Here is a 27,603-nt window from a genome sequence, read left to right on the forward strand (position 1 = left end):
AAACTTAATATATTAAATGACTACCTAATTTAGCCCCATAATATCACCTGCCTGCTTTATATAAAACATCCAAAACTTTAAAGGAAAATAGCCCTCACGCAAAGGACTGCGCCCTTTAAAAAAATATCCGGCGAGCATTCAAACAAAAAGTAAATTGCGTCCTTACGTGGACAGTTTGTTTGACGAGAAACTAAGTGCACCGCGTCCGCTTTCGTTCGAGCAGCGATCCGTCAATCCGAAACTGCACGTCGAATGCGTGACATCCGTCCCGTTTAGACAAAAACGAGTCTCCACTGCGACCTTGCCATTGTCTCCCGACCTGTCGCTCGCTTGTTTTTTCCCCTCCCAATGCCTGGGAACACCGCCTTTGTGCCCATTCCCGAGGTAAATAAATCTCAAACCATGCGTTAATTTTAGATCTGTTAAATACAAGGCGCGATTTTTATGTGCCGAACACTATAGCCTTGTTTTACGGCTTTGGTTTATGTTTTGAGATGATAACGCGGCCTCTATACGATACTTGAGTAATGGCTCATAGACTACAATGTCGCAATGTTATTACCTACAAGGTTGCGTCAAGAAACCTCCGTTTTAAACGCCAACGCGTTTTACGACTGATAGAAGATAAAGACCCTCAACTAATTGTTTGTTTGTGTTGTTTCAGATGGTATCGTTCACGAGCATACTGTCGAGCGGTTGTTCCATCCACGCCCGCTTCCTTCTCTGCTCTGCGTTCGCGCCGCTCTGCTCGGAGGAGGTGTCGGGCTCGGTGAGCGCATGTCGCGCTCTCTGCGAGACCGTCGCCGACGACTGCAAGGAGCACATCAAGCAGCTCGCCCCCACCGTCATGCTGGACTGTTCCGCGTTCCCTCTCCGCGCGGATAGGAAGCTGTGCATGCGCCCGCCCAACGCCAGCGAGTCGGAGCCAGAGCCTCCACCGCCTTCGCGCTGGCCCTTCCACGAGCACGAGCTACGAGAACATGGATGCCCACCAGCCTACACAAGAGCCCCTACGGGAGCGTGCTGGCCCGCTTGTGGACAGAACGCAAGGTACAGCCAGAAGGACAAACGGACTGCTGAGATCTGGATGAACACGCTCGCGTGGTTTTCGCTCCTCTCTACTTCGTTCGCGCTGTTGACTTTCTGCGCGGAACCCTCACGATACAGATATCCAGAAAGGCCAATCGTATGGATGGCGGCGTGTCACGCGATAATCGCCCTTGCGCACGTCACTAGAGGATGGTTGGGAGCAAAGATGGTTTCCTGCGCCGGCACCACGTTAGCTGTCGATGGTCTCGCGTCTCCCACGTGTGTAGCCTTCTTTTCTCTAACTTACTATTTCACTCTGGCTGCCGATGCGTGGTTCGCTAACGCTTGCGTCGCCTGGTATCTCACCGCGGCCAGTGAGTGGTCAACAGAAGCGCTGGAGCGAGCTGCGGCGTACCTACACGCAGTGTCATGGGGCTGGGCTGGTGCGTGGACGGCAGCAGCTTTAGCGTTGAGAAGAGTCACAGCGGACGAGTTGACGGGAACATGTGGGATATCCGACGCAGCTGCTGCAGCGCTGGTAGGAGTACCTCGAGGAGCTTTACTGGTGACGTCAGTAGCGCTTGCCATCGGAGCCTGTCCCGGCATCATGCGAGTGCGGCGGGCGTTAGACTCGCGCGGTGCGAAGAGAGTAGGGAGACTGGCGGCGCGGGCGGCCGCCACAGGAGTACTGTATCTCATCCTAGCATCTATCGGAACGGGGGCGAGAGTGCTGGAAGCTCGATTGCGCGAGGCCCAGTCGGGGCTGGCGCTACTGGCGGCGGAGGAAACCGGGAACTATGAGGACTCGGTGGGATCTAGTGCAGTGTCAGTGTGCCTGTGTTTGTCGTGCGGGATAGCCGCGGGCTCGTGGGCATGGTCGAGGAAGTCGGTGGTGGTGTGGCGGAAGGCGCTGTGCCCCCCTCGGAAAGCGCCGTGCTGCTCCCCACCCCTCCTTCGACCCCACCACCCCTACTATAAGAGACCTCTACACGTGTCTAGAGTATGACGTCGTCTCAAAGACTTTATTGCCTTCCGTGAAGGCACTCTCGTTCTGTACAAATGTGTAAATAGTGTAAATGTTTAACTATACCGTTGTTTTTAATATAAAACTTGATTTCATTTAATATGTGTTTTATTAATAAACTGTTATACATATGTTACATATTATGGTACATTTACATCTCTATACAAACACAACATTAGTAACGTATTTTACATAGGCCTGAAATCTAGATATTCAGACTTCGGCTATTAAAGAGCTCAATTTCAAATTTTAATACCGAAATAAAATATTTTTTGGCACATCTGGATCGGATTTGTACCATATAATAATAATTAAATGACAGCCAATAAATAATTTTCTAAATCAATTAAATATTGAACCAATTAATAACATCACAAATAATTATAAAAGGCCAATAAAATACATTGAATAAATATTTTTAATTTATAATTTTAATTTTAAATTAATTATATATAAAAATTTGCAATTTAAAATTGAGCTCTCCAATAATTTTGTACAAGTATATCAGAGAAACAATGTAGATATACAATCGAACATTAAACAAATGAACATATCGATCACTTATGTCCGATACGCAAAAATTATCACAAAACTATGAAAAATTAATAAAATAAAGTCGAAGATTTATGTAATTTTCTGGAATGTGGTATGTAGAAAAATAGATTATACGATATAATTTTTTTGCAAATTATAAATTAAGCCGTAGTAAGATACAACACCTATCTATACATCAATAACTAAAATACATGCAAAACTTCACCATTTCCAACAAATGCGCCATAATTATTGCATAGTAATATTTATAGTTTTTCTAGAAGTGAATCGACCATAACTTAATTAAAATCTGTTGAATCAAACCACATTACTATACAATAATTACAACAATAGTAAAGCATTAAACATATTTCATAAATTCGACTAATTAGTAATTGAAACAAGGTATTCATTTATTAGATTATCGATCTTGAAATTTATTTCACTAGATGGCGTTGTAGACATTTATCGGTTCCTACCCGCATTTGTGATAGTTTGCATTAATAAACCCCAAAACTAGTTGATTTTTTACTTTGCAATGTACCCATCAGTGTAGAATTTACTTGCATATAAAATTTTTTAATGTAATGCACGAGTATAATATTTAGTATGTGCGCATTACTCAAAGATATTTCAAGTTATTCAAATTCCCCTGCGAATGTTTCGTTGGCTCTCACGCATTAGGTCGTAGAGGGACTAGGGTAAAATGTTTTAAACATTTTCTAATGATTATAATTGAAAGTCACGATCGTCAATAATGAGACAAACCGGAGAGGAAGAAACATTTACTAAAACAATAATTTTACACTAAAACAGGTCCGTGTAATATCATACTTTAGGATTTAAGACTATGCGAAGGAGCCATCGGTATTTTAGATCCCGCACGATAAAGATAACACTCATAGTTTAATAATCATTTTATTATAACGAAGGTTTTTAATTTAAATTATACTCTCAAAAAATAAATATCCTTATTTAAATAAATTTTAGTTTAATGTAACAAAATATCACCAATCAAATATATTACTTGAATACATAGAAATATAAAAATATATTAATTTTGGATACACATAATTTTTTCTTTAAAAAGTTAATTTATACGAAACAAAAACAATGAATAAATGAATGCATTGGAACAAAAACACAGAGAAAAATAAATAAAAACACTTTTTTTTACAATAAATGGGAAATATTTTTAAAGTTATCGTCTTTTAACATTTTCTATACAGAGGCCGATCAATGACAAATTGTTGGAGCTGTATTAAGAGATGCAACTGAAGTCGCAATGTAGTGTGATATCAGCTGAGATGGTTTCAAGTTAAGGCCAGCATCTCAAGTAACTCCATGGTTAATAAACCCATAGTAACACCAGCTCACACGATATCTCATGTCAAAATATGTGACGGATTTTGACAGCGGAGTTCTGTTATATCAACGGCAACCACTCAGCTGAGATTAAGTTCTTAAACGTCATTTTAAGCTTGGTTTATTAAATAGTGCAAAAAATTACATGTCTTCTTGAGAGTTTACTCAAAGATGAGATTGATTAATATGGCCCTTTGACATTGACAAACTCGAACCAGCTACGATATATCAATAAAATATCTATAGATAATCGTAGGATGTGATGTTTAATTATACTTAACCCAATGTCATGGCAAAGACAAGACGTTTCAATAAAAGAACCCAATCTTAATATTCGATCTATAAACCAATCAGAATACATATTGCAAGTATGTCAAAAAATACTTTGTTCTGATTGGTCAATTTACGCGATAGATTAAAAAAAAGTTTAATAGAAAGAAGGTTTAATAGAAACGTTCGTTAATAAGTAGGTTCTTTTTGTTCAATATAATAATTTTGAATGCTAAAGATGGTCACGTCAGTATTTAGAAAATCGAAAAATATTTTCAAATCTTAAAAACGGCGTCGTGACGTAGCGGAAAATGAGTCGAGTGATGTAGAAGGTTCAATTGCCGAATCGAGACTAATGAGTGGTCGATATTAGTGTCACCCGTAGTGTCTGACATCCACGACGAAATATTTTTATTATAATCTTGAGTCACCGAGTGATGGATGTCTTTAGGTGTCCATTTGATATTAATCAGTTTGATAGGCGCACATACATTTGTCTACATTATATATCAAGGTGAGAGTAAAGTTATGTTATTATGTTGGCACCTCGGTGGTTCTAACGAAAATACAAAATAACATTGAGGACACCTTGTATAAAGCAATGATAACGTAGCAAATATGGAATACAATAAAATTTAAACTACAGCCAATTTTTATTCGGCTTGTGAAAGATGGCGCGAAAATTTATCGAGGTGCCAAGTTAGTTGAAGAATACCACAGACTAAAATTGTCTCAATTTAGATATTAAATAATTAAAATCATCTATATTATCTACAGCCAGGTACCCATATCGTATTCGTTCAGCTATCCTTCTTGTGTTGACATTAGAGTATCGAAAACCTCCGAACCGCCCATGCCTTGACTCGAGCCGAAATAACTAGAAAAGTTGAATATACTAGACTCCTGCCTCACATTGTCTGTCGATCCAAAATGTGTTTTATTACTGTGCATCGGAGTCGTATTTTCACTATAGGATTTCTTATCGATAATTGAGAGTAACGGATTTTTAAGACTCGACGGCTCGTATAGTGTGGCCTCTTTTGTCGATAATTCATTCTCATTGTAGGGGTTAGTTAAATACTCAGCGTACAATTCACTTTGTTGTACAAGTTCTGTTGTAGATGTGTCGTTATTTGTATCTGCTATAATGTTGTTTTGTATCGATACTGGTTCTGTTGAAATTGGGGTTAAAGTCGATGTTTGATGATCTATATTTTGGGTTAATAGCACTTGATGATCGATATTTTGATTTTGCTGTGGTGTTTGAATTTGATGCCCGATATGCTGCATGTGCGGTAATGTTTGATATTCGATATATTGGTTTAGTGGTGGTACTTGCTGATCGATATTTTGCACTGGCGCTGTTGCTTGATGCTCGATAATTTGAGTCGGTAATGTCGATAAGTGATCGATATTTCCAATCGGTGGTGATACTGGCAATTGATCGGATCTTTCAGGTTGCTCTGTTGTGATAGGCTCTTGTGGTTTTGGTGGTGGCATCGAAGCCTGCGGGTACAGGATCGGCATTTGCGACTGTATCGAGACGCCGATCGGTGTGGATATCATCTGTGAAATAAGTAATAATAAAAAATCTAGTGGTATCTTTCCTATGATATAGATTTTAACATATGACTTAGCAACGTGGCGAGGTTGGTTCATTTTTCATCTTAGTATAGCGTACAAAGTAATTTGGGACTCGATGTAAACTACTGTAGTCAAAATGTAACATTAAACAATACAAGCCATTACAATCATCGACAGCAGCTGATGCTGACCTACGTTTCTGGATGTTGGGCTAACCCCGAAACGCGAACCGAAACCGCCTCAACTGAACAATCCAATATAAGTTTACCATGTATTCGATAATCGATATTCCGTATGATACAAATTTATATTCCTACCAGAAAAGCTATTGTCATTCAAAATGACCTACTGGACATGAATAACCTGCGAACGTTTATGAATCATTCAATAACTATTATCTATATATATAAAAATCAATTGCTGTTCGTTAGTCTCGCTAAAACTCGAGAACGGCTGAACCAATTTGGCTAATTTTGGTTTTGAATTAATTGTGGAAGTCCAGGGATGGATTAAACGGTGACGAACATAAATAATAAATAACGGAAAATACTAAAAACGACAATATAAGTTTTCAATACAAAATGTTCCTAGCCATGAAACATTCGATGTCTTTTGTCTTTTTTAGAAATAAAGAATTGGCCTGGCTGTCACATATATATAGGTGCGTTCAGAAATTTGTCTGTTTCATAGTTGTACTATGAGGTCCGATTTCTTTGGTTTATTTTGTTCAAATACAAAACATTTCAGAAATAAATAAAGTGTAAAAGTGTCAGTGGGTTCTTAAAAATACAAAATAAATAAATAAATTTCAAGACTATTATTAAAATCTATCATCAATTTGTCAGTGCGTGAGAACTTTATTTAATGTTATTGTCGCAAAATGCCACGGAGAAGATGACTTAGATCGTCGAAGTTTATCAAATGTGCGACGAGCTTCTTCACGTGCAAGCCGTACTGTTGACTAACGGGAGACAGATAATGATAACATACGTATTGGTATGGCAAAATTGCGTTCCACGATGAATAATAATAATAAATGTATGTAGGTGATACGAAGTTCACCGGGTCATCTAGTCTATATATATAAAAATGAATTGCTGTTCGTTAGTCTCGCTAAAACTCTAGAACGGCTGAACGGATTTATCTTATCTTGGTCTTAAATTATTCGTGGAGGTCTAGGGAAGGTTTAAAAGGTGAGAAAAATTCGAATAATTGCCGGGAAAACCCTCAAAACAGCATTTTTCTATTTCCCATACAAACGTTTTCTAACTAATACGTAGAGTCAATTTGAGCTTTATTGCTATTGTATAAAGTTCACTGTTGTCTAAGCAATGTAGGTGTGTTCCTAACATCAAAGCAGTGTGCGTTGGAGTACAGAATATAATAATGTAATGTCGCGTTCTGAAACTCAACAAAAGTGATATCGCGGACCCGACTAAATTGAACAGTCACAAAATTTAATATATCATTAGTTATTTGGTTGGCTTCATGACATTATTTCTTTTGTTTTACTTTAAAATGCATGTTTTCGTTACGGACAATTTTTGAGCTACTTTTGCATATCTATACTTATAATAAATCTGTAGAGAGGTCAATTCTGTACATGAAATATATTTCCAAAATAACTGGGGGTGATTAGGGATCGATACTGATGCCAAAAATGCAATTAGTAAAATTTTTGTCTGTCTGTCTGTATAACCGTTATAGAAACAAAAACTACTCGACGGATTTTAACTTAACTTGGTACAATTATTTTTCATACTCCTGAGCTGGTTATAGTATACTTTTCATCACGCTACAATTAATAGGAGCATAGCAGTGATGGAAAATGTTGGGAAAACGGGAGAAGTTACTCCATTTTTAAGCTTCCGTCATTTCGTGTGCAACCTTAATGGTTAAAAGTTCCTTCGATTTCACCAGGATCGCATCATCAGACCCTGACCGGACAATCGGACCACCTGCATACCACCATAAATTAAAAAAACATCCCGACAAATTGAGCTCCTTCTCCATTTTTGAAACCCGAAATCCACGCGGGCGAAGCTGCGGGCGGAAGCTAGTTAATATATATATATATATATATATATATATATATATATATATATATATATTGTATATCAAATTATTATCGCAATCAATACGATTTAGCGGGCAGTTGATATGACATTTATTGTTATGATGAGATGGCATTTTATCGAACACTTACGTTATACAAAAATACGAGTTATACGGTTTTAAACCATATCTATTGCCAACAAATACGTACAATTTACTAGGACTTCGAAAATGGTCAAAAGCAAATTTTATGGGCATATTGAATAACATGGCCATAAAAATTCAAACTGAGTTATAAAGTCATAAAATAATACTTATCGCTACTGTAATAAAGCAGTTCACGAATATATTCGATTATTGTTAAAGCGGTGCGATTAAAGCAATATTAAAATGATAAATTATAAACATTCTTTCACACCATTGTAACATTATGCAACGATGAGAATTTTTGTTTCATTCTCGGGTCAGACTTTGAAAAATTACGTAAGAATTTTGATTCGAAAGCTAGGTTTTTTTTCTGATGTGTAAATAAATTTACTCTACATCCAAAGATGGTAAAGAAATAAACTTGTTACCCTGCTTTATGCGTTCAGGGTTATAAATATGAACTTACATTCATGAAATTCACACTTACATGTTATATCTCATACTAGTGTCCTTCACCAAACAAAGTTAGTTTATATGAATTATTGTTTTAGTCAAAAGTAAAACCAAAAAAATTATATAACATACATTGCCAGTCATACCTCATTCAAAGGCTGGAGCAGAACTGATGACGTCAGCCCGGTCTGATCATACAGTGGGTTTCGAATAGGCACCATTCCGCTCACGGGCGTCGGCGCGACCAATGTTGGCGTCGCCATTGGCGGCGTCTGGCTCAGGTTCACCGGCGAGTGCGCCAACGTTGGCGACATTTGGCCAAGTATTGGCGACTGTGTCATACTAAGAGAGGTTTGGACCTGGATAGGGCGAGGCTGGGGCAGGATCGTGGGCGTGCTGGGGCCGAGCGGGACCAGGGTTGGAAGGTTGGTGGGTAGGGTCGGTTGCATGTGACTGGGAAGGTTTGATGATGGCTTCGTGTTGTCTTTCGCTGAAAATTTAAAGATTATTCAGAATTGTGCTAAGTCTTTTGTTACCATCTTATAGCTTTTGAGAGGCGACGCAACGGAGCGTTGCGTTACAGTTTAAACAAAAAAAACAGCGTACAAAGTAAAAATAATAAGTAATAAAAGTTATAACAATTATTAATAAAATGCCAAATCGAAACATTTAAAGCAATATTTGGTAAATAAATATTATTACCTTGTGGGAAAAGTTCTTCTTTTAGAGTAGGCATGAACTCTCCTATTTTCTCCCACGTTAAGTACCACAGATCGTTGTATCCATCGCCGTTGCTGTTGCTAAATATCTGCGATACAACACATTTTTTTATAGAAATTGATCACACTTCATTAAGTAATGCGATATTTGAATATTTTGTATGTATGTTTTAATTTGTATTTTTAGCCATATACATATATATTTGAAGTTGTATTTCGGTCGTTCGAGCAGGCTGTAGTGTAGCGTGTGGTAGTGGTAGTGGTGGTACGGACCCGCACGGAGTCCATGACGAGGATCATGTTCTTGAGCGACTCGAGCGCGGCCTCGGTGAGCGCGTCGTCGGCGCCCGCCGCCACGAGCGCGCGCTGCACGCCCACCACGCGCGCCCACAGCGCGCCGAACGACCCGCGACCGCTCAGCGCCGACAGGTGCTGCAGGAACACCTGCGCACGCGCACGCGCACCGATACACACTCACACATGCACTCAAAAACCATCAGCGAATAATTTCACTAATAGATTGACACGCGGCTAATTTTACTCGTGCAAGGTCGTTCACCCCGCTTATCAGCTGTTATTCGTGTTGCATTGCGTTTTTTTAAGTATTTTAAAAAAATATTTATCCATGATTAATGAGCTATAAAAATACAAAATCCATTCATAATATAATTAGTGAAAAAACAATTGTTATACTGAAAGAATCTACGAGCACTTTTCATCTATCTTCGTTGTCATCATCACACAGTACAAAAGACTACCGAATCTATGTATGATCGTTACCTTGCACATAATAGTGTTAGCTCTCGCCGCGGTGTCGGCTCTCCTGGGAAGCTGTTCTAGCAGTGGGAACAGCACGCTCTCGAAACAAGCCTCCCACCCGGCGCCGCCCATTGCGGAGAGACCCGGGACTAATAGAGCTCGCTGGAGGTACGCTATGGCGCTATTGGCCACCTGTAATAAGTTTTTTTATAAGCAACGATTCGAAATAAATTAGATTGTGGTGTGGAGAATAAAAAAAAATATTATCGTCTTTAAAACTTATCACCATAGCTTTGATATGTATGGTATGTCTTGTTATGTATAGTTGCCGTCAAATTTTAATTATATGTCGATAACTTTTTGTTACTGTTGGCAGACATCCAATGCACAAGATATTAAAAATTAGTTTAATAATTAGATCATACAGCCAATTCAGATGACATTGTTTTTTTTTAATACAAAAAAATATTTATTGATTGATTCAAAAGTTCGAGTAGAGTAATGAAGACCTCTTTTTTCTTTTTTTTTTCGCGGCAAAAAACACGCTTTCGACTGGCGGACTGGATGTTAATTAACCATTACTCAATATTCTATCTGAAGTAACTTTGCCATGCCCATGGAAAAATAAGTAACTTTGAAACCATATAGAAACATAATAGGTATTTACAACTGACCTGCTTCCTCCTATCAGTGCAGAACATGGCGATGCCCTGCAGCAACGGCTTCCAGGCCACGTCCCAGAGGTCGTACTCCTCGGTGCGCTGCTCGGCCTCGTCGCGCCACCACTTGAAGATCTGCGCCGTGCGGCTGTGCAGTGTGTGCATCAGGTCCAGCAGCTATATCCATAATACATCATCATTTATTAAATTCTAAGATCAGGAATTAGGGATTATTATAGCGTGACGTGGAAGTCAAGCAAGGAGTTTTTGTAAACAATCTTTGTGGCGACTTAAATTATAATAAAACTAGCGACCCGCCCCGGCTTCGCACGGGTGCAATGCTGATACTAAATACACTACAGAAAAACTGTGTACGTTGTATATAAAAACATAGCGGCTCGCTCGGGCTTCGCACGGGTATAACATAACAAAATAACAACAAAACAACAAAATGACAATCCCACCTGTATGCTGACCATGTGGTACTGGTCCAAGGTGTCCACCTCTTCGTCGCTGGAATCGTCGTAGCCGCGTCGACGAGCTGAACTCGGCCTTGACTTACGACCGTCACGAGTTTTGCCTGGTTTCTTACCTATAGGCATTGAAAAAGTAAATAAATAAAATGATGAAAAGTAGACGTGGGGGGTAACCTATAAAATGAACGGAAGCATAAATAATTTTCGATGCGTATATTTGAGTATACAAGTAGGAATGCTTTGTGTGTAGATAGGACTTGGGTATGCACGTGCGTGTGCGTTTGCGTGTGCGTGCGTGCGCGTGCGCGTGCGTACCGTGGTGCGCGGTGGCGGCGGCGAAGATGCGCACGGCGCGCACGGCGGCGCGGCAGTTGTAGGGCGTGACGTGCGCCACGTCGCGCACCACCAGCGCCAGCGCCTCCGCGCAGCGCGCCAGCGCCGACGCGCGGTGGGCGCGCAGCGACACGCCGCACCACTCCGCCGAGCTCGACGTCGGCGAGTCCGCCGAACTCTTCACCTGCAGGCGTACACACGCTCACTCTTACCAAATCTACAATCTCTAATTCTAGAGTTACGTGTCACATGTTAATAATTCAATTACCTGTTTTGCTTACATATTATCACAATTTTGAAGATAACCTACAAACTGGTATTAAGTTAGTTAAAAATTTCAATTGCAAAAAAAGTTCGCATTCAAAAATGGAACAGTTTATTCCAGTGGGACATGATAACACTGTTACGACTAATCTCAATTAAAACATATTCAGCAAATATATTCTACTCCTGAAATTACATCAACATAAAAATTGACTGTGGAATATTTCACACTGTTCATTTGGAATATATATGCCATCTACCAGTATCCATCCTTGCGTCTGCGGCGAGTGCGACAGCTCGCTCTCAGACGACACGCTGGTCGGCCGGCGCTCGCTCTCGTCCTCAGAACCCTCCGACCGACTCGACGTTGCTGTGAACAAAACGTTAGTAATTCAATAAAATTATCATAAGGAAAATGCACGCGGTAGACTACTATTGTAAAAAATTTGAAAGTAACACACTGTCCAACATACTTTCTATATAAATTGTATGTAGAAAAATTTTGGTCCTTATAACTGGATATAATGATCTTCGACTTCAATTAGCTTGAATAATACAATTATAATAGAAATACAGTAGAGGCTGTAAAGAAAGTATTGCTCACTGGAGTTGTAAGAGTTGTTAGGCGCCTGGTTGGGCCATGCGCCGGCGCCGGCGGCACACAGCAGCGCGAACACCACGTCCCACTCCGCCGCGCTGTGCACGTTCTGCGCCGACGTCTTCACCAGCTCGTACACGCCGCACGAGATCTGATGACAGATAAATATTTACAGCAATGCTTTAAAAACTTACTGGCATTATTCACGGTCTGACAATGGTTGTTAGTCACCACCCAGTTGTGAAATTTGCACCTATTTAGAATTGTTGAACATAATTATTTTCTTTATAAATCCATTTTTTTGGTATAGTTTTCTTGATTAAATCGCTTTGCTAACAATAAAGAGCAGTAATGCTGTCCACGACTATTGTTTTTTTTTACTTAACAGATAGTTATGAGGACTATTCAAGAATTAGTAAACATTGATATCCGTATTTAGTTGAAGTTATGCGCAACGTACGACGTCGGCCTGCTGGTAGAAGAGTTTGTAGGGCAGATGGAAGAGCAGCGTGAGGTGGTGCAGCACGGGCGCGGCGCAGTGGTCGCAGCGCATGAGGCGCGCCGCCGTGCGCAGCAGCGCCGTGAGGCAGCGCGCCACCACCTCGGCGCAGCGCGTCGCCGCCCACCACACCACGCGCCGCATGTGCCCGCCCGCCTCCTCCCACACCGCGCCCAGCCGGTCTCTGCGGACACACAACGAGTTTATAATACAGCTTAAACCAATTCTTAAAGTACCCGGAACCGGAGGGAATGCATGAAAAGATTAATGAAGGTGGAGGAAGCGCAAGAAGTATGCCAGGATCGTGCAAAGTGGCAATCCATAGTCTCTGCCTACCCCTATGATAAAGGCGTGATACTATGTATGTATGTATGTTAAACCAATTCCGATTTCTTCTAATAGAAAATCGATATTTGATTGTATGTGTTTGAAAAGAATCATAAAATCTTACCTGTTCTGAATAAGAGTCTGTCCGAGTAGTTCCAAGAAGAATATGACGATGTCCTCCAACTGAGGGTTCAGTTGGAGGCTGTCGGCGTCGGGAGGAGTTCCCGCCGCCACCATGGCTCTGATCAGCTCCTGCATGAATGGAAATACAGTATACTTACTGAAGCACACAACAACGAACACGGTACACAGTGTGGTTAAAAATCTAACATGAAAGTGCGTTTCAAAGTCAAGCACTATCTCTTCTACCTGTCCCTCTCTATTGCGGAGTCGTCTGGTGGTAGAATATATTTCATATTAGCCCAGATTGCAACCACTGCACACCAGGTTTTAAAAAAGGCCGGCATTATTGTGTCGACTGTCGAGGGGTCATCATCTCTCGTCAGTCGACATTCTATTGGACCCCACTTCACTTACCATCAGGTGCAGGTCACTTTGTTGTGCCCGTGTAAAAAAAAGACTTTATGGATAGTTCAAAGTTCATTTTGGACAACTGCCATGATAGCAAAGCTCACCTGCAAGCTCTCAATTGGTAAGAACTTAGTCTCCGTGATGAGCAGCCCTGGCAGGTTGCACTTGGCGACGCAATCTGTCGCCGCGTCGATCAGTGCTTTCTCGTGAGGCGTGGGAGCCCGCATACCTAATCATCAGACAAAAAAGATAGTAACTTGATACTAAAACAAAAATGTAACATTTTTAATTGGTGGGTTTTGAATGTAGCTGGCTTGGTGGTAAATGCAATCATTTACCACCACATACCACTATGGATAGCCCAATGGCTTTCAATAAACAACAACAACGTCAACCGGTACTTTAAACATAAAGTTTTGTTCGCCATTCTGAAACATTGCATTCTAATGACCAGTAATCACACTGACTACGAAGTTCACTCATTACGGAAAAAAACAGTGCTTACAGTACAATAGACGGTCGATGATACGCAATTTAAGACTGTTACTAAGAACATAAGAAAGCACTCACCACTCTCTCCAAGCGCGATGTAAGAGTAGAGACTAGACAACAGCCCGGCTTCGGAGCCGCGCGCCGCCTCCCTGATCAGCGACACGGTGCCGCTCGGAGACAAGTAGTCTTCCGCCTCCACTAGACACTGTACAAAGGAATATAGTTTTTATATATGAATCATGAATATTCAGTGTCTTAGTCGGGAAATATAATATTCATGTCTGGCTCGAAGGACCACAGTCCGAACAGGCAGACATGACTGTATTGGCTGGCGAGGGATTGTGATGTTGCATCCATCAATACTCTATCTGGACGCCATTAGTGCAGTAGGTGGTCGGTACCTTGGGCAGCAGCCGCCCGACGTAGAGCGTGCGCACTATCTCGAGCAGGTGTCGCCACGCGTCCCTCGCGGTATGCGCGTGGCGCGCCCACACGCCACAGCCACGCCGCAGCGCCGCCTGCGCCTTCAGCGACTGGCCCAGCGACACGCCTGGAAGAACACTCAACAAAGTACTTTAACCGAATTCAAATAAAGTTTAAATATAGGTACAAGAAGGTGTTAATTAGTTTTGGTGGCTCGCAGTGCGTACGGACCGATGGCGATGTAGTTGGGGTGCACGGGCGCGAGCAGGCCGGTGAACTTGCAGAGCGTGAGCAGCAGCGTGTCCATGCGGAGCGCGTCGGGCGGCGTGCGCGCCAGCAGCGCGGCGCAGCGCTCCAGCCCCGCCAGCGCCTGCAGCGCCGCGCTGCTGCTGCTGCTGCTGCTGCTGCTGCTGCTGCCGCTCTCCACCTCCTCCGCGCTCGGCGGCGCCGCGCGCTCGAAAGCGGCCGACAGCGCCGTCACCTGCGAATAATTTCACGACTAATATTTTAGAGTTCCTTGATTCCTCGAACTCGATTATTAGGAAATGCAACGATATAGACGGAGTTAAACAAACTACCGACTTATTGGACTGGCATAAATATTATCACACAATTTCAAGGGGCAGTCTGACTAGCTATACATAAACTGGTATAATCCACGAGTATATAAAACACAACGTACAGCAGGCGGACAGGCGAGTGCGAAGAGCCTGGCGAGCAAGTGCTGGTGTTGTTGCGCAGGCGCAGAGGGCGGCACGCGGTATCGTCCAGCAGGCGCAGCGCCGCGGCGCTGCAGCACGCGCCACAGATAGGCCTCGCGCACCGACCCCACGCGCTCCGCAGGCATCACCATCTCCTCGTTCCTACACAACAAACAGACATCTTACAATTCCTAATATCATGTCAACCCGTGCCAGTTTCTGAGTGAGACAAAAGTAAAAAAGGATAGCCTTTTTTATTCTAAATTTAACCAATGTAAGCCACACTGGAAAAAAATATGTAGAAGATACGATAGCCAGGTATGATTAGATCGCTGTTCTGTAATAGCGCTTATCATCAAGCAATAACTTTGTCATTCAGTTTAAAAAAACATTTAAATTTTCAATCCTTCACACTACTAACTTGATAGAGTGGAATATCTGCTCAAGCATGGTCTGGTCGAAGTCGCCGGAGCCGTTGCAGCCGCGCAGGTTCTTCACGAAGTCCTCCACGGTCATGGGCACGTTCAGCTTCTTCGCGTTGTGGTTGTGCTGGTCCATGTTGAGCATGATCACCGCGTACGCGAGCCGGAACGCTGCGTCTGTGTTCGCGAACGGTTCACCGTTCGTGGACTGAAAACAAAAATCCGGGACATTTTGGGATGATTCTGGAGCTCAGCGAAGGACGCAATGTCTCTTCCTCAAAATAAGTTGAACCACTTTGTAGTTACGAATACCGAAACATTAACATAAAGAATAAAAAAAAATGTGAATCGCCATCTGATATATTTATCAATTTGTCGATGGGCCCTACTTCTATCACATCATGGGACACAACACGCTTGGCTAAGTGGGTGTCCTGATGCACCTTCGCGCCTAAAGGCGTGATTTATGTTTGGTTTTGTTAAGCTCAACGTTTCCCAAACTGTTATGTAGTAGTACTCACATGCCACCTCTCCGCGAACCTCTCCATGACGAGGAATATGAGCGGCGCCTCGCCGGGCAGGCGGAAGGTCTCGAGGTAGAGGCGCAGCGCCTGCTCGATGCGCAGCCCCGCGTAGTCGAAGGAGTCCGCGAAGGCGCCCAGCACGCTGGAGCCGCCGCCCTCCGCCTCCTCGCCGCCGCGGCACGAGCGCTTGCAGATGTATTCACCTGGGGGGAAATGTCACACAATTATAATGTTGCCCGATGTGGAAATCATACCCAGGAACAGATCAAGAGATACAATCCGTATACACTATCACAAAACCAAGAGAAAGCTAAATATTATATACGTAATGTCCTACTTTCTGGCTTTGTAATTGGGGTTATTATTGATTTCCGTAATTTGCTACACCCTATATAGGTGATTGAAAAATTAAAGACTATATCCTTTGGTGTGGAATTGATATTTTTATCTCGGCAGTCCATACTTTAACCCACCCCAATGTGAAATTGGCACAATACACCTTTGCAAGCACATTACATCATAGAGTTGGTTTAGATTTTTAGACCGCCCTACCGCCTCCTGAGTTCTCATTCAGAATGACCCCAAATTATGGTAAAAATCCAAAACAAAATATTGCCCGACCCCTGTCATTCTATCAACTGTTTTTAACATTCGAACAATACTAGGATGAAAGTCTTACCAATCATCTTCTTGTCCAGATCAGGGTTCTCTCTCAGGAATATGGCTACCTCATGTGGATCTAGCGGCGTGGCCAACACTCCGTGCTCCTGAAGGAACTCTATACCTCTCTCTGGTTTCTGATTAAACAATTCTGTGCCTTGTGTTACCCACTGAAAAAAATATATTTTTCATTTAAATTCAAATAAAATATATTTGTTACGGTTTCAGCATCGAAACAATAGCTTGGATCGCTACACAAATTTATTCCTTCTGTTATATTATAAGACTTTATTAGAAAAAAGTTTGTAAAAAACAACGAATGGGATGGATAAAATTTGGCATTCGGGTAGACTACGCTACTTTTATCCATACTATTTATATTTTAAGGACCTTTGTAGCAAGACAGTTTCGTTCGGTGAAGCTGCAAGCAACACCTAGTTTTGCATAAATCCACTACAAAAACTCTTTAATTACAAACTGATCTCACCTTTTTCATATTCTTGATATTGTCCAACTCTGCCTCCGTGGGGAGATCGGTCGACGGCTTGTGTCTCCCCGCTCTCCCCACGCCCACGTACTGACTAATATCATGTGTCACGTGATCACTCACGACACTCGCGTCATCCAACCCACCCAGCTCGAGCGTCACGTGGCCACTCCTGCCATACCTCGTCTCTTTCTCACACTCTTCGCTAGATATATCTATCTCTTTCACCTCTTCCTTCATTTGACTACCCGTCTCTATCGCTTCAATGATCGTCAGCAAAGCTTCTAATGATAGAGAATGAATGTTATACGCCGTAGAAGACACCACATTCTTCGACAGTAGTTTAGTTATTTCTTCGAAAGTGTTCATGCAGTAGACATCGCAATCGTAGTTCAGATATAGCTCAGTACAGAATCCCGGTATTCTGAATAGCTGGATGATACTCTCGATAGCTAAATGGTGTATCTCTTTTAGCTCGTATATCGCTTTCGTCGTGTCGGCCGATATTATCTCTATAATCTTCTTGAAGAACGCTTCTATCTGGAATTTGAGGTGGAAACGCAACGCTTCGAAGAGTAGGAACGTCACTTGGAGGTCGAGAGCGAAGATGGATATGCGTTCTGTGCTAAGTAACTGGAAATAACAAAGCATAAAAATTAATATAAAATAAAATACTGTCTCGAATGTCATATTGCATTCTGCTTGAGATGTCATTTCAAATAACGCTAATTAAACAAGCAACAATGTTCTTCAGAGTAAAAGCACACAATACATACACATATTGGCGGCAGAAATTAACGAAATAGCAACCATAACCTTCTTATGCGTAATCCTTATTTACATATTTTTTTTACTATTTTTATTTTGATTCATTATTATTATTGTGATCTTTGTTTTTTCATCACTGAACACTGAACAATAATAATATTTTTTCATATACTCACACTGAGCAAATTCCTGCACAATGGATCTTTCACCAAGTACAGCAGTGACGGGTAAGTAGCTAGCTGGTCCGCAGCCACCTCCAGGGCAGTGCCCACTAACGACAACCCAAGCTGCACCATGGCGGACGTGTTCTGAGAGTCCAGAGGGTTGCACAGGGATATCAGGAACCTGGAGAAAATTATAATGACACTATAGATCTGATATAGCTGATTACACACAATAAATTAATCACTTGTTTCCCCTATTCATCTCCTCTATGGCCGCCAGTTCGATAATTATCTTCGTGACACCCATGAGCTTACTATCGGGAAAGCCACTAGCATATTTACTAACCTTTTTTTTATACGGTCCCGTAAAAGTGATCCTGCTGCACCTGATGATAAATAGAGTGGGATCCAATAGAATGCCGACTGATGGAAGATGAATACGCCTCAACAGTCGACACAATTATGCCGGCCTGTTGAAACCGGATATACACAGGCTGATCCCGGAACGCGACAAACTTACGTGGCCCACTATGGAGGGTTTTTAGACCTTGTGTACGGTAGTCGCTATCCAGGTGAATATAAAATATATCCTACCACCAGTATAGTCCATGCCATAAAAAAAGAAATAACGACTTCCTACTTGCTCACCTGAACAGTTCCCTGACGCACGTGAGCCCGTACGGCTGCAGGTTGACGGCGTCCTGCTGCGGCGTGAACCGGATGCCTCTGTGGTTCACGTACTCTTCCAGCTTCTCCTTGTCTGCTGTATCGGATGCCGCCTCGACCGTCTCCTCTGAAGGTGGCTTCGGCTTGCTCTGCTTAGCGCCGTCCGGCTCTTGTTGGTCTGCCACTTTAAATTTTACATACATAATGAGCCTATTAAACTATATGTGGGTATTGTAGTTTGGTATTCGAGGTGCCTTAGTGTATGTCGGAGATAAGCCAGTATCCACGTGTTCGGAGTCCATTATAATGAAAACACACTTAATATTGGTTGGTTTATTCTCTCTCGATCTTGGAACACAAGTGAAGTGAATTTAAAAGACCAGGCTTTATATAATCCAATTGAGTCATAGTGAATTTAACTGCAACTTCCTTTTTTAGAAAAATAATTAAAATTACTGTACAATAAATTGTAGGTTATAGCTGAATATTCAAAATTAATATTATAATGAATTTTACATAATTAAATATAATATTACTTTACATAAATAACTTTTTAAGTAAGCAAACTATTATTTTACATTATTTGCTAACAGATGGCGCTATTAACAAGGTGTGAATATTTTTACTTATAGATTAAAACAATGATATAGAAATCAGGATAATATTAACAATTCTAATTGAATTTACTTTAGACGTTTAGATTACATAAACCATTAAATAATGATTTAAATAAATATCCATTATTTTCCAAACACTCAAATAGTCAATACAGTTTCTAATTTATTCTGAAACTTAATAAATAACAGAATTGCGGTTGTAAATACTTATTTAAATATCATTCTTAAATATTCTAGACTTTTTCATAATAATATAATCACTAAATATAAATTTGCGCCCATATGTTTACTGGACAGGAATTTGTATAAGAATGACAGTAATTTCTGTAAAAGTATACCTTGATTCGGTATCGTTAATACCGTAGTGGCGAAATTCTAGTTTTAATTAAATCAATAACTAACTTCAAATATTAATCATGTTCAAAATAATGATTCATATTTTTTCTTATAAATTTTAATTAACATTCTAACATACCTTAGCCTTTTAATTCCACAGTTATAATATCAGACTATCACTCACCGCTCTCCTCTTTCACTTCCTCTGGCGTCTCCTGTTTCTCCTCTTCCTTTCCTTCCACTGCTCCTTCTCCCCCCACGCACTTTTCGAGCAGCTGTGTTATGGAAGTGTTCCCGTTTGCCGCGAGGTCCATCGAGGAGTGGCGGCCATGTTTCTTCGGACTCTTCACTTCCACCGGCTCTATTGTGATCTCCGCTTCGTTTAACAGATTTTTGTCTTGGCTGTGACAGGAAAATGTAATATGTGATTGAGATGTGGTAGTGATAACAGATTCTTTTTCTTATACATCCACGACAAAGTGACCCCACAGCACCTGATGATAAATGATGTGGGGTCCAATAGAAGGTCCAATAAAATTATTTTATTGTCCCTACGGTAGGCAGCGGCTTGTCTGTGTCCCTGGTATCGCAGAGTTCATGAGCAGTGGTGGCCGTTAGCTCGTCTGCCTATACTGGCAAAATAAAAAAAAAAAAAAAAAAACAAAAATGTCAAGTGACGAAAGATGGAATTTGATGAAACCGGATCCCGGCTGATCGTGGAACGCGGCACACTTGCGTGGGCCACTATGGCTAGTTTTAAACACCTTGAATATGGTGATAAATATGAAAATTAAACTATTTTTTGGATTTCTTCGCGGTTTTTATATTATGTTAAATATGGTTATGCATTTTCCAGGTGTTTTAACTGTTTTTTTAAATGTAAATAAATCCGATATAGGTATATAGCCACGTGACGAGTTTCTTCTACGGGGTGAATAGAAATAGGCCGGATTGTCTGCAATAATATACCGATTGGACTGGAGGTCTGTCTCCCAAAACATCAGACAAAAATGGCAAATCAACATTTAATTTAGTAAGATTTGGACTTTTTCCGAATAATGTTTGATGTTTGGTTTATTCTTCCACTCCCCCTTGTCCAATCCAAACGCCTTTTCTACGCAACGCAATTTGTCAAGAGTTTGTTTTAACATCCATTCGCCTACCTCTAATATCTAGCCTGTTTTTACGCAGGGTTGTCAGAAAAACAGAATAAAGTTTTAAAATATTACCTGTGTTTAATATTTTCACTTTTATTTGCTTCGTTATCTACTGTTGATATGTTCGTCTGCTCCGTTATGGATGATTTCCTTTCCAGTGAAGTTTGACCTGAAAAAATTGTGAAAATTACAAAACTACTTAATTTTTATTTTTTTTATTTCACACTCGCCTTATGATAAGCGCTCGTCTATAAAAAATATAAAAAAGGCCGAGGTTCAGGGATTCTTAGAAAAAGGCAGGAGGGGACATATTGACTGCTCCACACTTTTAAATCATCTAAGCAGAATAGAATTGAATAAGGGACCAACAAAAAAAAAATAGTTGTGTTTCATAGATTATTTTTTTCAAAATGGCATGGGTCTAAAATCATCATAGAATCTAAATGCAAAATATACAATATGGCATCCGATAAGCTACACCTGATAAATAAAACTCATTCGTACGCAAGACCGATACCATCACAAATATTATTGTTTATTCCATGTGAAACCAATAACAATATTAAATAAGCCAAGATGATAGCGTTCGCGAACATGTTGGGCGTCATGTGACGCGCAACAAATTTTGTTTTTAATCCATCATAACAAGGCAACTACGTACTTGTCACATCTCAATACAACTCAAACCTCACACAACAGAATTAGTTCCACACTTCACCAATAGATGTCGCCACAGTAAAATTAAATCGCGCTATGGTTTCGTTACGACCGCTTCATATAGGTCTAGAAAGACCACCTCACAACCAATTATAAAAGGGTGTTTGCCGCTTTAATGGCACGTTCGCCTTAAAAAGGGCGCGCGGGGTATGGCTATCAAGACATATCCAACACGTAATTTTTGGGAAGGTGGGGCAGTCGGATACATGTGTACCGGCGCCTCCTCTTAATAATAACCTTGACTTAGGAAACTAAAGGGTTACGAAAACCTGGTAAGCAATTATAATTATCTATTAGACTGGAGAAATTGAAGTTATATGATTGTTACCTTCCATTTCTTTATTGATAATTATTGATATTCATCCTATTCATTGTGAATATAATTTTAGAACAAAATACAACATTCCGTTTTTTTTTGCTGCTATGTTTCTGTTAGGTTATATTTATTGTATCAGAAGAATAAATTGGGACAGCACAACATTTTTTTTTTCTTGTTCATCTTTAACATTCACAATAATTAACTAAATAAAGCTTAGAATTAAAAATTAATTGCACAGGCTGTTATATCTTCCTCCAAGTAAATCCTTCACCAAATAACTAATAAGGCACAGTACTCATAATTACTGGACATTAGGACACTTGAAATCTTGTGTCTAAGGGGAACAAGCCTAGTGGAGTACCATGTAGTACTTCGTAATTCAAAATTCTGTAAGGTGTTGCTACTGTTTATGAATGAATGGAATGTCGCTTACCGAGAGGCAAGCGACATTCCTATCTCAAAATTATAATAAATACTCTAACTAAAATAAAAAATTTCATAACTACAATAAAAAAAAACTCACTATTAGCACTCGTCAATGTTTTCTTCTTGCCCGACTTCTCTCTCTTCTTGAGCGACAGTCCGACAGTAGAGAAGGCGGCGGCGGCGGCGTCCTCGGGCGGGAACTGTGGCAGCCGCATGAAGATCAACTGCGTCATGTCCCGGAGACACTGCTCCGCGTTGCGACGGAGAAGCTCTGCAGAAGAAATGATTCTTAGTTGTTGATTGTGGCCTAGGTCCTACAGTATCAGCTTTCAGTACTAAACTTGTTTACAATCATAGCTTTGGTGGTAACGCGGGAGACTCATTTTTACTAAAATTATAGGGGTGAGGGATCAAAATGACTTAGGTTTTATAAGGCCACAATATACGTCCGTCCTAATATCGAATCGGAAATATACGTGATCGACCAATCTTTACGTAACATAGTTATAAAATGATTTGAAATTTAAAAAAATATTTTGCAAACATGAAAATTTATTTGTACTCTACCAGTAAGTCTAGTTTCGAAACAGATCCGAAAGCAGCTGAGCATGATCTCGCAGACGCTCTCGTCAGTCAACATGGCGCCTTCAGGGCTCAGCATCAACGTACGGAGGACCTATAAACAAACTCACACATCAATCATACCTTAAGGGATGCCACCGTCTACTACGCTCACCCAAAAGTAGGGTGTGTTTGTATTTTTCTGATAGGGAACCTGACACAAAATATAGGTACTAATATTCATAAAGGCCGTCTGCATATCGCTCTAATGATAATTAGATTTCACATAAATTACGAAAGGGAAGCCGACAGGAATCGGGTTTTTTTATATTACGCCAGCATAGGCAGACGAGCTAGCGGCTAGCCTGATGGTAAGCGTCCGCCGCTGCTCATGGACTCAGCCACAAGCCGCTGCCTGCCGTAGGGACCAGTGGCGAAGGGTGAAAATTTTCAAAAGGGAACCCGGCGAAATATTTTTTTCTACAGTTAACATAATATAATACGCTGTTCACAATAAATTAAAATCAGTAAAATATAATAATACTTAATAATTTCCTTCTAACATATTATGTCTAGTCTCTAAATTTACAAAATAATCATATATTTTGAACATAGGTGCCTAAAAGAGTCCAACAAGAATTAATAACGCACAAACACTAATTATACATTCTAAATTATTAAAAATATTTCGCGCCAATAGCTCAACATGAAGCCGCAAGTTCTCGGGTTACCCTGAAGTACACAGACACGCACGCACACATGTATTTTTACGTCACTTCCAAAAGATTAGACAAAGACAAAGCGCTGCGTGTGAAAGAGGCAACAATATCGCGAGGGAAGCTATGCGTGGCCGGGTTCACTTCGAACACTATAAGGCGCGAGCACTGCGCGCGAGTTACGATTTCACGAATTGACATGAACGACAGATATCATTGAAGTATTGATTTAATTTAATAAATATAAGATGACTTGTTTGAATATACTTACTATTTTTATTCTAGTTATTTTGTTATGTTTTTCTTTTATTATTTTTAATTAATTTAGAAAAGGTAACCCAGTAGGAATCGGCTTGTATGGACGCTTCGCCACTGGTAGGGACAATACTCTTTTTAAGCCTCGTTTGAAGGACAGGTCATAGCGCTCAGACAACATCGACACAGGAATCGGGTAATATGGACCCTTCACCACTGGTATGCAATATAGATAAAGAGAATAAACGATCATGTTTCTTGGAGTGCACATAAGTGGCAATGAAATGCTACATCTTTAGAAATGCATAACAATTAACACTCCATTGATAAGATATTATCAACAACACGTTAGATCATGATATTGTGTAAGCCGATGCGAAAATATAGATATTGAACTATAAATATTAAAATTCTTCCTATTTTAGGTTGGCAACATTTGTTCCAGTTTTGGCATTATTAAGGAACTGATTGGGCAGTTTCTACACTATAGGTAATAGCAAATATAGTAAAAAGCTTTTGATTAAGCTATGAATGAGGTATTTTCCAGTAAACCACTCAGGGATTCCCCCTTGTTCATCTACCATGAGGTAATCCCCTGTTCTGTCTTTACGTTTTCCAAACCTACTTAATTACCAGCTATAATAAATTAAAAAAAGACATAGCATTGCATACTTGTAATATTTTCATGAGCACAACTCCATCTGATGAGTGATCAGTGCCAACAAATCTAGCGTGGGTCACAGCATCGGCTATGTCTTCCACTGTTGCAGGCACACTTGGGTGAGTTGGATCTGAAATTAAAACAAATAAATTAGTCATTTACAAATAGAATGATATACCATTTTTAAATCTTGAAATGAGAATAGAAACTCTTATTTGTGTATTGTATTTGTTATATTTTGCTTTGCATGTAAACTACAGCTTTTTAAAAAAAACGTTTTTATTAGATGTCCAAGATTGACACACCAATAACAACATACAAAACTACCAAAGATTAACTATGCATACAATGTGTTCTAATGTTTTTACTAGTGTTAATTATAAATGAATCATTTGCAATCATTTATAATCTTCTAGTCATCATGATAGAAGTCACCAGATAAATATTTGCTCACTAATCATTATAATATACAAAGCATGTAAAGGCAGATTGATGCCAAGGTCATCCTTTACCAGTCTCACAGGATGGTAGGGACCCCACTGCACCTTATGTAAGAGCAATGGAGTTCGGATAGAATGTCAACTGACGAGAGATGATTACCCCTCGCCAGTTGACAAAATTATGCTGGCCAATAAAAAGCAGTTATACAAAGGCTAATCCCAGTATGCGTCACACTTAAGTTAGCAATTATGGCGGGCTTTAACAACTTGGGTGTGGTGGTCCCATTCTGTATGATATATGAAATATAGTCTATATTCAGCAATATATTTAGTTTTTCAACTGCCTTTTCAATAACATATTAATTTTAAAAATACAATTTTTCAGTATATACATATAACAGTCATTTGTAATTATTAATGGGTAACAATATATTGGTTATAACAACTATCAGATACAACATCTAGATTTATTGGTCTCTTTAATGTCATTATAACTGGCTTTGACTATGTATAGCAGTATTTAAGATAGATAATACCAGATAGTGCCCAACTAATGTAAATAAAAAATAATTCAAACCACATAAAACTTCATGAGTTGAGGTACTTTTCTAGTTATTTTAAGTGCATGCTTTTAAAAAATATTGCATCTGAATTAATTGTGTGTGACTATTTAAAGTTAAATTATTATTATTTGTAGCTAATTCATGCATAATCATATATATTATTCTACTAGATACAATTATCTGACAAAACTTGCTTATATTAATACCATTTGAAAATTATTTTATTATGGTGATACCATTGTATGGTTCAGGAACTAGTAAACCAGTATGAAGTGTATTCCAAATAAGATTAAAAACATAACACTATGTTTGGACTCAGGAGTCATATATTTCTTATGTTATTATTTTATTTATTTACTTAACATTTAACAGGCTTAATAAAATTACAATGGTATTTTGTTAGTCAATAACATCGAAGCGGCGATAGCCTAGTTGGGTGTGGAACGGACTGCTGAGACGAATGTCCGCAGGTTCAAATCCTAAGGGCACACACCTCTGACTTTTCTAAATAATCATGTGTGTATTCTTTGTGAATTTATCGTTCGCTTTAACGGTGAAGGAAAACATCGTGAGGAAACCTGCACATCTGAGAAGTTCTCTATAGGAGTTTCGAAGGTGTGTGAAGTCTACCAACCCGCACTAGGCCAGCGTGGTGGACTAAGGCCTAATCCCTCTCAGTAGTAGAGGAGGTCCGTGCTCAGCAGTGGGCAAGTATATAATACAGGGCTGATATTATTATATTATTAACATCGAAACCAATTAGGTTTATATCTTATTTAGATACCAAAATGTTCCATAAAGTCAAAATATCTAGAATAAGGATAGTAATTGTCGTAAGAAACACATTTTAACAACTCACTGTGAACCTCAAATGATAAATTAAAATTATTGAGTAGTCCAAATGTGTTCCTTAAAAATATCAATTAAATTAAGATATGATGACTTAAATAGTTGTATCAAGCATCCAATTTTCATGGAAGTACTTTCCTATACAATAGAAAAATGGCATGTAATTCATATACATATAAATTCTTGTATTACTGTATGCTTTATTTATTCAATAGTTACACCATTGGTTTACCACTATAACCTTACAACTAATACAATGAATTTTCTTATACTAGGTGATAAACCTTTACAGGTGTATACAACATTATTTGTAAAACTTTACAATCGCTAGATCTGACAACAAACGAATTTGAAAGATAGATAAAGACTAAAGATAGAATAACAATAGTAGAATAATTTATAACTAGCATGCGAAAAAAAATATTTATTAAAATTATCTTTGAAATATAGTCATGAATAAATATCGTGAACATTACCTATAAGGCCATATGATAGGAACTTGTGGATGGCTGAGAGAGCTAGACTGGTCACAGGCCCTGTGGTCTCTTTGCTCCTGATCACTTCTAGGAATGGGCTCAAGTAAGTCGCAGGGTCTAATAAACGTAAATCGTCCACTTGGTTCAGAATAGTTTTCAAATCTTGGAACGTTCGCATAAGTACATCGTACTCCTCGTTTGGGAAGGAGTGAGAGCCCCATCTGGTGCTCCGCCGCATGGCGGTCACCAGCATCGACATCTCACCCTGCACCACGAAAATACCGTTCCCGGGGAGCGACATTTTTAACAATTTTTATCTAAACCTGACACAACATCAACAACTATTTGCTAGATAACTTAGAATTTCGTCTTATATTCACAAAACACTACATATTTGCTTTTCACTACACATTACGCCGCACGTCATAAACTTTTACTTTGAGTATCATGCACGGATTTAAAAATAAAATCAAGAAATCAGTGGAAATTCACAATTTGATTAGCAGATTCCATCACGATCATGTTGACGTTTCAGTATTTTAATTCAGCTACTGTCCCCCAGACGGCGCTTTTTACA

The 27,603-nt window shown here is 39.8% G+C and overlaps 2 protein-coding genes and 1 non-coding gene across 4 annotated transcripts in view; 2 read left to right on the plus strand and 1 right to left on the minus strand.

The window, feature by feature from the left end:
• The window catches only part of LOC115451965 (frizzled-10), a 27,146-nt gene extending 24,993 nt beyond the window's left edge, over positions 1 to 2,153 (plus strand). Inside the window, exon 2 of the mRNA XM_037437032.1 lies at positions 665 to 2,153. Coding sequence (XP_037292929.1) covers positions 665 to 2,035 — 1,371 coding nt within the window. The 3' untranslated portion in view covers positions 2,036 to 2,153. The remainder of the gene's footprint in view (positions 1 to 664) is intronic.
• On the minus strand, positions 2,144 to 27,573 carry LOC115451964 (Golgi-specific brefeldin A-resistance guanine nucleotide exchange factor 1). 2 transcript variants are annotated; one of them, XM_030180388.2, is made up of 29 exons: positions 27,027 to 27,572; positions 24,710 to 24,828; positions 23,073 to 23,181; positions 22,603 to 22,776; positions 21,116 to 21,212; positions 20,071 to 20,288; positions 18,916 to 19,117; positions 18,280 to 18,448; positions 17,336 to 17,968; positions 16,868 to 17,018; positions 16,186 to 16,391; positions 15,664 to 15,872; positions 15,224 to 15,404; positions 14,773 to 15,022; positions 14,520 to 14,668; positions 14,197 to 14,323; positions 13,731 to 13,855; positions 13,220 to 13,347; positions 12,730 to 12,952; positions 12,276 to 12,420; positions 11,932 to 12,041; positions 11,390 to 11,591; positions 11,063 to 11,190; positions 10,614 to 10,775; positions 9,961 to 10,131; positions 9,454 to 9,624; positions 9,164 to 9,269; positions 8,608 to 8,951; positions 2,144 to 5,788 (listed from the first exon to the last, which is right to left on the minus strand). In XM_030180388.2, the coding sequence occupies exons 1-29, from the start codon at positions 27,325 to 27,327 to the stop codon at positions 5,027 to 5,029; spliced, it is 6,072 nt and encodes a 2,023-aa protein (XP_030036248.1). In that variant the 5' UTR covers positions 27,328 to 27,572; the 3' UTR covers positions 2,144 to 5,026. The 2 variants fall into 2 exon arrangements, with proteins under 2 accessions (XP_030036248.1, XP_030036250.1); XM_030180390.2 differs by having other exon boundaries at positions 5,436 to 5,788; positions 8,594 to 8,951; positions 27,027 to 27,573.
• LOC115451966 lies at positions 21,854 to 21,984 on the plus strand. Its single transcript, XR_003939436.1, has one exon. It is a non-coding gene; the product is annotated as a U11 spliceosomal RNA (small nuclear RNA).
• Positions 27,574 to 27,603: the final 30 nt, after the last annotated feature.

Source organism: Manduca sexta, chromosome 10 (genome assembly GCF_014839805.1).
Source record: "Manduca sexta isolate Smith_Timp_Sample1 chromosome 10, JHU_Msex_v1.0, whole genome shotgun sequence".
NCBI lineage: Eukaryota > Metazoa > Arthropoda > Insecta > Lepidoptera > Sphingidae > Manduca > Manduca sexta.